Source organism: Passer domesticus, chromosome 2 (genome assembly GCF_036417665.1).
Source record: "Passer domesticus isolate bPasDom1 chromosome 2, bPasDom1.hap1, whole genome shotgun sequence".
NCBI classification, from domain to species: Eukaryota; Metazoa; Chordata; class Aves; order Passeriformes; family Passeridae; genus Passer; species Passer domesticus.
The window spans coordinates 10,789,412-10,803,282 of NC_087475.1; the positions used below are offsets into that span (position 1 = coordinate 10,789,412).

General features: G+C 35.0%; 1 protein-coding gene across 12 annotated transcripts in view; it reads left to right on the forward strand.

Moving 5' to 3' along the window:
- Positions 1-13,871, forward strand: part of DMD (dystrophin) — a 1,145,450-nt gene that overhangs the window by 270,332 nt on the left and 861,247 nt on the right. For all 12 annotated transcript variants that reach the window (XM_064407380.1, XM_064407383.1, XM_064407377.1 and 9 more), the window contains exon 2: positions 3,682-3,743. In XM_064407380.1, the coding sequence (XP_064263450.1) occupies positions 3,682-3,743 (62 nt within the window). The remainder of the gene's footprint in view (positions 1-3,681; positions 3,744-13,871) is intronic.

Sequence of the window (13,871 nt, forward strand, 5' to 3'; positions counted from 1 at the left end):
TGGCTTTTATTATACAAATGGAATGATGTAGTGACATACATAGTGTATGTTCCTGAGCCTTCGTTCATTTTGCAATCTTCTTGGTATTTTCCAAATCAATTTTTTTTAAAAGATATTATTTTTTAGTGATTTGTTAACACTTCTGTATGCTTTCAGAATAGTATCTAGAGTGCACTGGTATTTAAAGTATTTTTTTGTCTTGTTACTATTTTTTATTTAATATGTTTGATAGCATTTGAGGGGGTAAGGTGGTGTGGAAAATTAAGACTAGTAAAAAGAGTAGTTTCTAAGAGATGATAACATAATGTTGGAAGTTTTCATGTAGAAGACAGATGGGAATTGCATTGGATTGGTGGGTTGCAAACATGAGCTGTTAAGTATATCTAGGAAAGTTCTATGGTGACCAATTGCCATTATTAATAGCATCTTTGTTCTGTTGAATCATGATTGTTCCTAAGCATCCTTCAGTGTGCCACTTGTCTCTATTAGCCTTGCTGCCTGATTAAGTGTCAGAACTGTCCTTTGTCAGATGATTAGCTTCATTAATACTGCACTTTCTCTCTGGGTCATAATTTATTATGAGGCCTAACCTGGACTAATACTTCAAAAGTCAAATGTGCAGTTAACTAATCTGAGGGGTTTGCATTCACAGTTTCAAAGCTGAGTGATCATCAGAACACATCTCTGAATGCATTGTAGTTAAAACAAGATCTGTTCAGTGGTATTAGAGGCTCTAGGGCATGAAAATCAGGTGAATTTTACTGCTCAGTATCTCTTTTTACTGGAAGGGTTTTTCTAGACCGTTCATTTCCTGAGCTGATAACCTACAGAAAATGAGGTTAGGCCTATTCCATTCAATGTCCATCAATTTGAGAAAAGCATTTTTGCTGTGGAAATGGATCCCATTGTTGTTGCAATAAAGGAATTCAGGATCCATGCAGTGTTTAAATCTAACCTGAAGACGGTACACTATTCTGCAATTCTTTCAGCTTGAAAGAAAAGAAATAAACATACCATATTACTCTTTGAACAGGTGAAGGAATTACCTGCCTGGCCATTTGATTATTCTTGTCTCACAGTAAAAGCACCTCCAAGGACATTCACTGGCTCACTGCTGAAGGATCTCTTATAAACACAGCATTCTGAATGTGGCAGAGAGTGTTTTTGGCACGTTTCTGCAGCACCTAGATAAATGTCATTCAGCTTCCACCTCGAGCATTCAATCCATAAATCTGGGCTAAGAGAACATCTCTTTGTAAAAATCGTGTTTACAATGGGGAAATCATACCATGCATAACCAAAAGATGGATTCATTTTTAGGTTAGGAGCTGTCACTAACAAATTGTTGTGGTATAAACTTGTCAGAGGAAGCACCTAAAGATAAAAGTGCTTGCAATGATCTCTGTATAAAGATAACAGCAGTTGAATAGGTTTGTGTTTACAAAGTAGTAGAGCATTGCCTGGACTTTGAATAAGTTTCAAACATTCAGATTGTGGTGTTGACTCTTATTTTTCTCAGGAGACCCTGTTTTTTATTAGCACAGCGGACATGAGTTAATTGGTGACTAGCAGTTAAACTTGCATATAGCTTTATGGGGAAAACAACTAAACAAAAAGCCCTAAAACAAACAACCCACTCCATTAGTAAATATGCCATTACAGCTGCCTGGGGTGGAAAAGCAGAAGTTTGAACAGTTTAAAGAGGTGTTTTTGTCTCTTTTCCCTGCAAAATATCACATATTATTGTTTGAACAGTTTGAAAAAGGTGATTTTGTCTCTTTTTCCTTTCCCTTGCTAAATGCCACATTATTCTTCGAACCCATTTGCATTTGGCAGTTTTAGCAGAGATGATTAAACAGAAGCAGCTATTTATGTGTAATATTTTATATGAAGTTGCTGAAGAAGTTTGCAATATAACATCAGATTGAATATTTATCTTCTACCAACAAAATGTATCTTTCTTCCCTCATTTTCTGTACAGTGCATGTGGCTGGAATGAAACAAAACTCATATAATAAACAACTTACAGTCAACACAGAAAAAAGTGTTGCTTGCAGGGAAAAATAAAATTTTTAACAGCTTTAGCATCATGTATTACCAAAAGCATGTATCTCCTTCACATGCTGTTGCTTTTAGATGAGTCTCTTAACTATTCAAGTATTTCTTTCAGCCAAAGGATGAAACTGACAGTGGTTTTTGGAATAGATAGCAATAGAATTCTAGAAAGTTTATTGTGGCAAATACTCCTATATATTAGTGACAGAGTGTTTATATTGTTTGTCTCCTATGGCAAGTTTCCAGTTGTACTATTGTGTTGTCTTTTTTTTTTTTTGCTCAAGATCATCTGAGCTCAGAATATGCTCCTTCAAGTATGTAGTACTTCTTTATAATGCAACAGTGACTTTGCAAACTAATATTATTTTATGAGCATATTGTATATTTGAAGCTGGAAAACATTCTGTTGGGAAAGTTATGTTTAAAGCAATATTGGGGTTTTAAGAGCAAAAAATACATTTGTATAAAAGAATTTGTCTTGGGTCTTTGGACAGGTGGAGGGAGGGAAAGCGAAGTACATTAATAATGCCATGGATTTCTCTTCTCGCTTCTCTATACCTGCCATTCAAATTTAGCTGAATCCATTAATCCTATTAATTACTATACATTTCAGAAAGGATTTTAACATTTCTTTTTTAAAAGAACTGTAGAGGATTTTACTGCAAACCAAAAGGCTGCATTGAGTGAACTTTATTTTAGTGTAAGCATTCTGCACCCTTTTCCACATGTGCCCTTCAGTTCTAGTTGAGGTTTATTTTATTTTGCCAAGCAAAGAAATCTGTCCTTTGTATTTCAGGGATGATGCCTAATAGATCTTTTTGAGCAAATGCTTACAAAGTTCTAGTTTGAAATAATTTTTCTCTTTCAACCTATATAAAATACAGCAGAATTTTACCTTTGTTTTTCCAATTCATTTCAGTATGAGGACTGTACTTGTAACTTAGATACAGAAATCAAGGCCTAAGATAAATAATCTCCCTCTACAAAGATTTCATATTAAAGAATTGAAAAATAATGTAATGTGTGGCTGAACAAATATGTGTGTGTGTTGTTTTTTGTTGGTTTTTTTTTCTTCCTTTTTTTTTTTCTTTTTCCATTGGAGGAAAAATAGGTAATTTGTGACAAATAGTTGCAAGTAAAAAAAAAGGCATAAGGTGCATCAGGGGCTGCCAATGGAGAACTGTGGTTGGGGTTCAGAAGGTTTCACTTCCTCAAGAAGTTTGAGGAGGTGCATATAAAGTTCTTTCAAGTACTTTTCTACTGTAGAAGAGTTTCCTCATGCCAAGACCATCAGATTATATGTTTGGGGGTTTTTATAGCAATATGAAATTAAAAATTACAATAAGGTGTTTCAGATCTTAGTGCAACATGTTCTTTTCCAGAAGAAAAGAAACCACAGGATAGGTCAGTTGAACTAGGGATATAGACCATGACTGTGAAGGGGACCTGTAGACCTTCAGAATGTGTTGATGCATTTTTTAAAGAATAGATCAAAATAAATTTCCTGCCTGTGTTTGAAGTATTTTTAGTAATTTACAATGAACCAAACCTGAAACATTAAGCAATAATATTGCATTATTTTGTGGAATAATTCTAATGAAGTACTTTCCTTTTTTTTTCTGGCAGATGAACGGGAAGATGTTCAAAAGAAAACTTTCACAAAATGGATAAATGCACAGTTTGCTAAGGTAATATATTTATTTACTTATTGATGCAAATAGCTTTTGTATATTAAAAAAAGAAGAAAAAAACCCTTTTATTCCTACAGTGAAGCTTAGTTGTCAAGATAACAGTTCCAAGTCTCAGATACTGCTGAAGGCAGTTGACGGATTTATTAGAAAAAGTGTTGAAACTTTATTTCTTTGATTTCATTAGTGATTGAAATGTATGAAGCCATTCTTCTCTTAAGATGTTCTCTGCCTCAATTTGCTTCACCTTTTCTCAAACTAGTGATGCACCTGTATTACTCTTGGATTGGATTTCTTTGTTATGTTTCTAATGTACAAAGAGTTTTCTCTACTAGACATGTCTGTTCTTGTTTCAAATTGCAATTGCATCTTTAATAAAACTGAATGAATTAGAGAAGAGCAAGGTCAGAGACAAGAGGTGCAATCCAGTTAACAAATTATGAAAGTAAATTATAATATGTTTTGATATAGTTGTTTTTGAAAATGGTAGATCATAAATGGAGTGGAGAAAAATAAGACCAAATTAACTTGTTTATTTAAAGCATGCCCTTCTGGCAGTGTATAATGATTTTATCTTTAATACTCAGGAAAAATTCTGCCTGAGCTATTGATTTGTTAATTTTTTTTATTTTTTTTTTTAATTCCTGGAGGACAAGGAGTCACATTTATTTGCCAGTAATAATAAAACAAATCAGTCCTATAATTTGTCATTTTACCAGGCAATAAAGAGCAATGAAACAGTAGCTGTGATGTATCTTCTGTTTAGTCTGGTTTTTGATTGTGTCCCATCTGATTCTACTTATTAAAAAAGGGGAGTAAGAGAATCTGAATACAACCATCATAATGTTGAAAAACGTGCTCAGCAGTGGTTCGTCCATCAGGGAGTCCCATAGGCTTTTTTTGTGGTCTAGAGCATTTTCTAGTACTGATTTAAGTGACTTAGCACACATTTGTGCTCAGCATCTTTACAGCAGAGATGTCCAGCAATTTGAAGGACTGGATGAGGATGAACTACTGTCTTGGAGAATGATGAATTACAGGACAACTGTGAAATATTATGTTTAGGACATCAGTAAAACATATGCATACAGGAAGGGGGGATAGCTGGGCTGGCAGTAATGAAGGAAAGGAAAGCTCTGGGAGCTGTGTTGAATCACAAACAAAATGAATCCACGACATGGTACTATTGCAGAAAAAATAAGCAACTTTAATATGTTTGTGATAATGGAAGTGCTTCACAGAGGGTGAAAGATGGTGAAAGATATAATTATTTCATTTTTCTTGGCAAAAGTGAGATTTTAGCTCAAATGATTTGTAATCTTGCTTTTCCATGTATGAATAAGTAGCCACAGCAATCATCTGATATATCCTAATTTCAAATGTATTACCTGTTAGGCCTTTTTATGGTCACAGAAATAGTTGTGCAAAATGAAGAGTAACAGTTTTGCTTCTATATCTAAAGAAAATATAATGCTCCTAGAACATTGTTCTCTCAGAAATTATTGTTTTATGGAATAGCAGAGCTGCAATTACTGAGGAAACTTGGACCAGGTCTGCAGAAGAATAACAAGAATTATGAAAGGTTTAGAAAATACCTCTCAACACATGCTTTTAATGTGATGTTTGACTCATTCATCTGAATGATCTAGAGGTCTTTCCTCCAATTCTTTTTTTATTAAATGTAGTTCAATGGTGTTTAGGTACTTTTTACTTGAGTTTTATAACATTATTTTTAGTTGCATGTGAAAATGCATTTGTAAGCATATGTTTGTAAAAGTATTAATCTCTGTCTACTTAATTTGGGCTCTGAGAAAAACCTCCTAAATATTATGACTTAAATTTTTATTTGCCTGAAGCATGACCTGGGTTTTTTGGACAGGGTGTTCTTGTTTAACCTATCAAAAAACTATTGATCTTTTAATCTTGAAGAAATTATTTCTGGGGTTTTTAGGGCAGAAATACAGGAGGTCTTGCTCTGTAGTCCCAGGACAGTGTTTCTCCCTCTTCTAACAGCTCAGAGAGGTTTTCTTCAAGACCTGAAGGTGGATTTCCATATAAAAACTAGTTTATCCCTCTTCTCCTGGCTTGTTTGCAGTGGTTCAAATCCATCTCTGTTTCTAGCTGTGGAATCGATTTCAGTTAGCAGGCTACTCCTTATTAGTGATTTCTCATCATTGTCAGCTTTGTAAAAGTGCTAAATGAATTACTTTCATTGCAGAATTGCTTTTTATTCAATCCTATGCAGTTCTAGGGGTGCTGTCTTGAGTAGATTAGCCTGCAGGGTTGGAATTAAGGCAGAGAAGTGTATGACATCATTCATTTCTGCTATTTGTGAAAATTGAAATCCAGGTCACTAATTAGCTATATAAAAAATATTTAGGGTTAAATTAAATTATGTAAGATAATTCTCTCCCATCAACTACCTTCCATATGCAAAACCCCCCATTTTTATATAGTTAAAAGAAACCCCACTTCTAAATATTCTAAATCTTCATTTAGAAGAAGATTCATTTGTGTTGGGTGTAGAGTGGATTTCTCCCCAAAGAGCTGCATTACTTTCCTAAAAATTCAGTGTCTAGAGCACCTGTGTCTCAGTGCATTTATTCTTGGACTGAGCTTTCAAAACACTCAGATTTGCAAGTTGATTCACATGACTTGTGATGTAAACACAAATAATGCTTTTAAAGTGAGAAGCTGTAAAGAATTGAAAAAATAATTTTGTGATTTATGTGCCATCAGCATAACTTGAGAGCCCACATATAATTTTTACCTGTGGGGGAGGAGAGTTGTCCTTCCTCTGGCCATGCCCACAGTGACATTTCAGTTGGATCATGTGGAGCTGCTTCACTCAGGTGCTTCAAGTTTAGCAGTGAAGTCTGATACCTCTTAGCTGTGGACTCAAATCCCCAACTCAAAATCCATAACAAACTTTCAGCCACACAATGTTGACAGTTTTCTCTCTGAGATGTGCAGAACCTAAAACCTTTGGGGTGTTACCGAGAAGTCTGTGAAAGGGTACCTAGGAACAGATAGCAGAAAGGTCAGCAATATTTCAATTGCTATGGGTGAGGCTATGTCTCTCTTCAGACTTTTTTAGCAAGTAGGGTAGGATGCTCTACCTAACTAAATCAAAAAAGTGGGGAAAATAAATTTTTCAGGTCCCTCTTACAGTTGCTCAAAAGGGCAGGTTTCTCTCTAGTTCTTACTTTTGCTAGCCAGGTTATGGATTATGCAGAAAATCTGGGTCTTGAGAATTACAGTATGTGACTCGTCTATAAGAAAATCAAAGTTTCTGTAGGAAGGGCCAAAAGTTGGATTTCAGTGTTTGTGAGATAAAATAGTACATTTAAAGTATAAGAAAAATGGGAGAAGGTAATCCAAGAGACCTGTCTTTTCCCCTTTGCAATCATAGACATGGGATGTGACTTTCTTGAGTGAACCTTCTTGGTTTACCATCTAAATGGCATGCAATAAGTTAAAGCTTAAAACATTTTTTTTAAATGTGGAACATAATAATTTAATATAATTTTATTCAGGAAGAAGGTTTTTTGACCTCAGATGAAGTTTATTTATAAAATAATGAAGTTCTGCAGGGCATACATAATGATATTAAAAGAAAGTATTATAACCTAGTTTTTAATAATAGAACTGCAATTAGATCTCCCACTAGAGATATGTCTGGTCCTGGGTATGACAGTTTTTTCTCAGATACCAGCTTTTAAAATTGGATATTACTGAAATCCTGAACTATGTGTTTTGGGAGAGTGCAAATCTGTCACAGTCCTGCAAGTGTAGCAGCTGTCAGCTGGGACTTGGGAACAGACAGAACAATTACCTTAACAGTGCCTGTACCCCATTATAAATGATTTTATGTTGCTTCACTGGTTAAACATTTTGTCTCATTCATTGCATAATAGGCTTCAAAACAGAATGTGCTAATGAAGATAGAAATACTTGTTACTTGGATATAGGAAAGAGCTTGTATATGCCAACTAATTCTATAAGGAAAACATGAAAAACCCAGAAAAAAAAAGTAAAAAATACAAAAGCAACTCCCAACATGAAAAAAGAAAGAGTAAATGTCTTTGACTAAAGAAATTTGGACAATTTTTTGTTCCCTCATTAGAGAGAGAATGTCAAATTGTTGACAAGTTTAATGTCAGCATTAATGTAAAAGTATCTATTGTTAGTACAGAAGAGAACATGAGCTAATAAACTTTGGCAGCTGGTAAACTTTGAGCTAGTAAACTTTGGCAGCTTGAATTTTAGGGTATGCCCTTATGGCTAGTTTGAAGTCAAAGCTGAACCTATAAGTGGGTTTTATAACAGTTTGTAAAGGAGCTTTCAAATCTATGATAGCAAATAACAGATATGGATAAAATCACTTGCAATTTCAGAGGTTTAAGTAGGTCTTCCACCTTTCTGCTGCAAAAGAATAGAAAGTTCCACTACAAAATCAAAGACATAATATATGACAATGGACTTTTTCATGTTAATACTGTAATGATTAATCTCTAACAAGTGTCAGAAAATAAAGCACATTAGGTTTGGGGAGAAAAAAAGTGGATCATTTTTATGGTTACTTTACCTCATGCTTGGATTTTCTTCCATTTGTTATTGAAGAATCAGAATATGAAAATAGATGAAAAGGATACCAAATGTTACATAACATTTAGCTTTATGAAAAACAAAGATCATTTGATAGTTCTCCTTTTTGTGGAGAATTTAAGTTTTGAAAAATGACACCTGTTTATGGGCAGATGGAAACATTTTGATATAGTTCTTTGTGTGGTGACTGTGGAATTTCCATTTTTGTGTGATGATGTGAAGAAACACAGTAATGATGCAACCTGTGCCAAAAAAAGTAAGGTTGACAGTTTCATTTAAAGTATATGTGGTTAGTAAATAACAGCAAAATTAAACACACCTTTTACTAAGGAAATTGTTTAGAATAGCATCTAAATTGTTCAGTCAAGTGTTATATGCAGAAATAAAGGAAACACACAAGAGGGCATTGCTTACAGTCAAACTGCACAGAAGTTAAAACAACTTAATTACTCAGGGTTTGTATGTGGCTTGTATCATGGCAGTTGTGGTGATGGTCTCAGTTCTTTTCACCTTCTTGAGCCCATGGACAAGCTGAAATTATTCAAGACTCTTTAGTGGTCTCTTGTTATTGTAGATTAAGTGCCTGCTGCACATCAGCCAACAGGAATGACTGACACGCATGCACTGGTGTTTTGTTTACTGGTCTTTTGAGGAAGTGTGTCAAACAGCTGAGGTCCAGAGAGACAGCACTGCCAAAAGTCTGACATCCAATAGAGAAATTTGCAGTGCTGCATTTGCTGACACACGTGCTCAGTTTTCCATGCTATCACTCACAATGACTTCAAATTAAAATAAATTTTAAAAGCGACTCACAGAAAAATTATTTCAGTGTGCCAACTCTGGGATGAGAGTAACTGGGTGAAGTTCTATGAAGACAAGAATAGTCTCATTTGTCAACTTTTTTAAGGCTCTGCTTCCATGGAAATGTTTTTACCCCTGTGAATAATCTGTCTTTAGCCATACTTCTGGACAACAGTTAATAACCAAGAAGAGGAGCTGAAGGGAGGGATGGATTTTGGCAACAAATCACAAAAACACAGATTAAAATGTTCAATATTAGCTGTCTCCAAACTGATTTCTTGACAGCTAACCTATATGTCAAATGAAGACAGCTGCTTAGATGAGTGGATGACTGGTAGGAAAATTAGAATTAAATGCTATACTTTGAGATTCTGATCAGTGTGCTCAAACTGCACTGATATCTTTTGGTATGTTGTATTTTATGAAATCAGAACAATAGTTGCATATGCATGTCTACAAGACCAGAAAAGATCCATAATTGCTTCAGGTGATAAAAGCTATCAGTAAGGTGTGCTGGTGTTGTAGATTCAGTGTTGTAGAATCCAGAATCAGTGCTGGCTTTGCAGAATAAAACTTTGTGCCATTGTAGAGAAGTTCAGAGAAGTTTGTTTGGAAGTTGGTTTTTGCTGCTTTAGGCATTCACAGAAAATTTTGTGACTGCACAAAAGCCTGTTGGAGAAACAAGATAAATAAAAGTTTGCTGAGCTCCAGGTTGCCATTAGAATATTAGAGTTCTGCTGAATTTCACCAGAAAGAAACTTTGTTCTGTTCATCTAAGGAACACAAATTTGGAGATAGATGTAAAGGAGGATCACATGTAAGAACATATAAGAACATTGATTTCAGGGCAAACAAAAGATGGACTGTTAGTAAAATTTTGAAATTTTGTCTGCATTTAAACTTCTACCAGTTCTTTAAGATTCACACATTAAAAATTAGTATGGCAGATGTTAAGTCAGTTCATTAATTAAATATGAAAAATACCTTGTGAGCAGCCTCAGAATTTTTTTTTTCTTTTGAAAGAAAACTCTCAAAAGACCTGATAGAATTAAAATTGTATAATCTGTGGTAAATCTGAAGAAAAAAAATATTTGTTAGTATTATTTGTTATTGGTTAGAGACCATGATTGATGTTATTTCATCCTAAGTACCTAATTACTCTGTTTGATGTCTGTTGCCAGACTTTCTAAGTGCTACAGTAAAAGTGATGAGAAAGAACAGCTTCCTAATGTGGGAGCCCAATTATTTGCTGCAGTATGGCAAATAACCAGAACTCTCATGGAAATTTAATAGTTCTTAATTTTGAATTGCAGCTCTGTGTGATCAACACTACCCTTGGGACACATCCTGTTTTAAAATCCCAGGCTTTCTTGTGCCAGTAACCTTTTTATAATACATCTTGCAAGGACACACCAAAGACCCATCATTTCCATTGTGTATCATTAAAGAAAAAGCTTTTGAAACCAAATGATGTTTAAACCTGGTGTAGAAAACACATTTGCATTTCTAAGTATTAAGAATTCTTTTTTTTTTTAATATCTCCAGAATACATAAGGAAGTATTGGCAATACACATGCTCAGAATTATTTATATTGATCTATCTCTGTATCTATAGCATAACCTATTAGTATTCTATATTCTGCATATTTTCTTATGATGCAATGAAACATCAAATTGCTATTTAAATATTTATTATGCTTCAGTTAAATTACCTTTGGAACAAAAAATTACTATCAATTATTTTCACTGTACTTTTAAAAATAATATCGATGACAATATTGCTATTTATTTTACTTAGTACAAGTCCCAGAATGAAATTCTATCTATTAATATATTTTTATATCTTTTTTTTATATGACCAAGTAATTTGTCATGAACAGAACATTACTAAGAACAGAAACAGACACAGTTTAAAGACAGCAAAGATCCTCATGCATTGAATTTTGCACATAGCATCAATACTGCATGCAAGCTTTCAGTTTAACTAATTTCTTGACTTTTTATAATTTGTTTAGAAAACAATTTTTTAGCTTACTCGTGGTAAAGTGGTAAAGTACCTAGAAAGTATCTCCCTAAATAATCCATTTGTTGTTTATAAATATTTAATTTTGCCCAGTGTAGGGGCCTGGGTGCTGGAGATAGAGATTTTCTGCTATCACTGCCTGTGAGAGCAAGGAGCACCAGAAGGTGTGGGGTGTCACAATGCAGCATGACAAAACCAAAGCAGAGTTTAAGAGGGAGGATTTCTCTTTTTTTCCGGTTCTTGGTAACATCAGAAGCCTGAGCCTCATGACCCACTGTGGCTGTCACACAGCTGGAGATGCTTTGCAAATTGTCAGTACAGAAAAGAACCCTTTCACTGAAAACCTAGAGAGGAGAAAAATTGGTTTTGCTTTGGCTTCAAAGTCACAAAGATGGACATTCTGCATTAACAAAAAGTGAATCAAAATGTCTCTATATTGGTTGTGGTTGCATTTTAGGTTTTTATTTAAATTAATGCTAAGACAGTGAAGATTTCTTTTTTTTCTGTGTGCCTGAAGGGAAGAGATTTTCTAATATTTCTCCTCCAGAACCTTCTCCCATTACCAGGAGACTTTACAACTTTTCCTGTTGCAGGCTTTTTTTCCCCCCAAAAATGTCTAAATGATTGCAGTTTAACAAGACAGCTTTTGGAGACCAGATTAATTTTCACTTTGATGATAAGTGAAACTTCTCCTTCCACCTCATTATCTGCAAATCTTTTGGTGGAGCTGAGGCTGCTGGCTGTGTATCTCAAAAGACCTTTTTCTTGCAAGTGAGGCTGACTTCTGTCTGCTCCCATGACTGTACAAGCACTGACATGTTTCCTCTGCTTTGCCTTACTGGGCATAAATTCAAAACTAGCTACAGTTCAGGAGCAGCTTCTCCATGGGGAAATTGGGCTCTTTCTCCAGCAGAACTATACCCATCTCAAAGCCCAATCCCATTCCCTAGCTCTGATGCCACAGACATCCTGCCCGAATGCAGCAGCCCTTGGAGGAAATCCCCATTAATCAGAGAGAATTAAATCTGTCACTGCTGCAGTAGGGCCACTGAAGATTGTGAAGATATTCTCAGTATCTTTTGGGTTTTTGCATGTGCAAAGATTATGTTACTTCTCCAAATCAAATTTTAAGACTTAAAATGTGTTCCATGAAAATTACTTCCCTTCTAACACCTATGCAAGTGTATTATCTGAAATAATGAGCATCTCCATGACAAAACACTTTCACCATTAGAAATGTCTGAGTGAATACAGACTACCTTTTAAAGACTTCTAAAGTGATGCAGTATTGCATCATAAAATCTGAAATTTCTGAGTGAAACAGTAAAAATAGGAGGACTAAAATACCTGCATTTTTTATGTTAAAATTATTTGGCTTTTTGTTCTTGTTTTTATGGACTCTTGTAGAATAACAAGAGCTTCCCTGAAATGCCAAGTAAGCAATGTAATCACTACTGCTGGCAATAGAGGGCACTGGACTTTCATTTGTAATATATTTTACTAAGGGAAAAAATAATCAAGTTATGTTTATTGAGACCTTTTACCTTTTCCTCCTCACATTTGCCCTTACACCTCCTAGATTCTATTCAAACTGCCATTCTTTTTTGTTGCACTTTAAGTAAAATACATTAATCTAAATAAAGTTTTTCACTTGAAGTCATTATTGTATATGTATCTTGAGAGAGGACTAGGAACAAGCTAAATATAGAGCTACAATATTGGTCTCAGTGGTGCATATGTCAGCTTGTGAATTTGTAAACATTTACAAATTTGCATGATTGTTGCTGGCAGTAGACATCATCATTTCCGTGCTCAGAATTCATTACTATTGCATCTAATCATCTTCAGAATCTTAAAATCAAAACTTCATGCAGACAAATAAGACTTTAGTGAATTCACATTATTCTTTGGAAATTCAAAAATAAAACCAGGAGAAAGAAACAATTTTTGAGCTATTGTCCATTTGTCTGAATGTTATGGAAACTTAGTGATGCTCAGGCAAATAACCCTGAGCATTCTCCCTATCTGAAAAAGATTAATCACATCTCTCAGGATCAATGAAGAGAGTAGAAGAGCAGGTGCAAGCTTGTACATTTAGGAGTGGTGGATCACTCTTCCCTGATCTTTCTTCATCACATAAACAAATCCAGCATCTGTCCTTGTGTGAGTGCAACACCCTGTTAGTCAGTGAAGCTGAAGGCAAGGGAGAACCTTGTCACCAGCCCAGCTTCTCACCTGCACCCCTGGGGTAGCATCTCCAGTGGCTCCTGCTCTCTCCTGCTGCTCTGTAGCATCCCTAAACCCCCTCTGCCTGAGACAGTGGGTGCAATTTGGGCCTGTCACACATATATCCTTTTTTATAGTCTATCTTTGACACCAGGAGGTTTGGCAATTCCTCCCATGTGTTTAAATGCATAAAACATTTTTAAAAAGTGTGCCTTAGAGGTAATAAAACTTCCAGGCAACCCAAAAGTAAGAAAACTCTTCAAACCGCAAACTATTTACTTTTGGGCAGACAACATCAGTGTTACAGACTGCATTTTTGGGTGTTGATGCATCAGTGTTGATGATGAGATGACCCACCCCAGTACAATAAGCAGTTGTATTTTTGTGTATTACATTTTTTGTTATGCTTTGAGGTATCTGTATTTTGTACCAAGACTTTCAGTTCCTTCAAAGGGTGATATTACAACTGG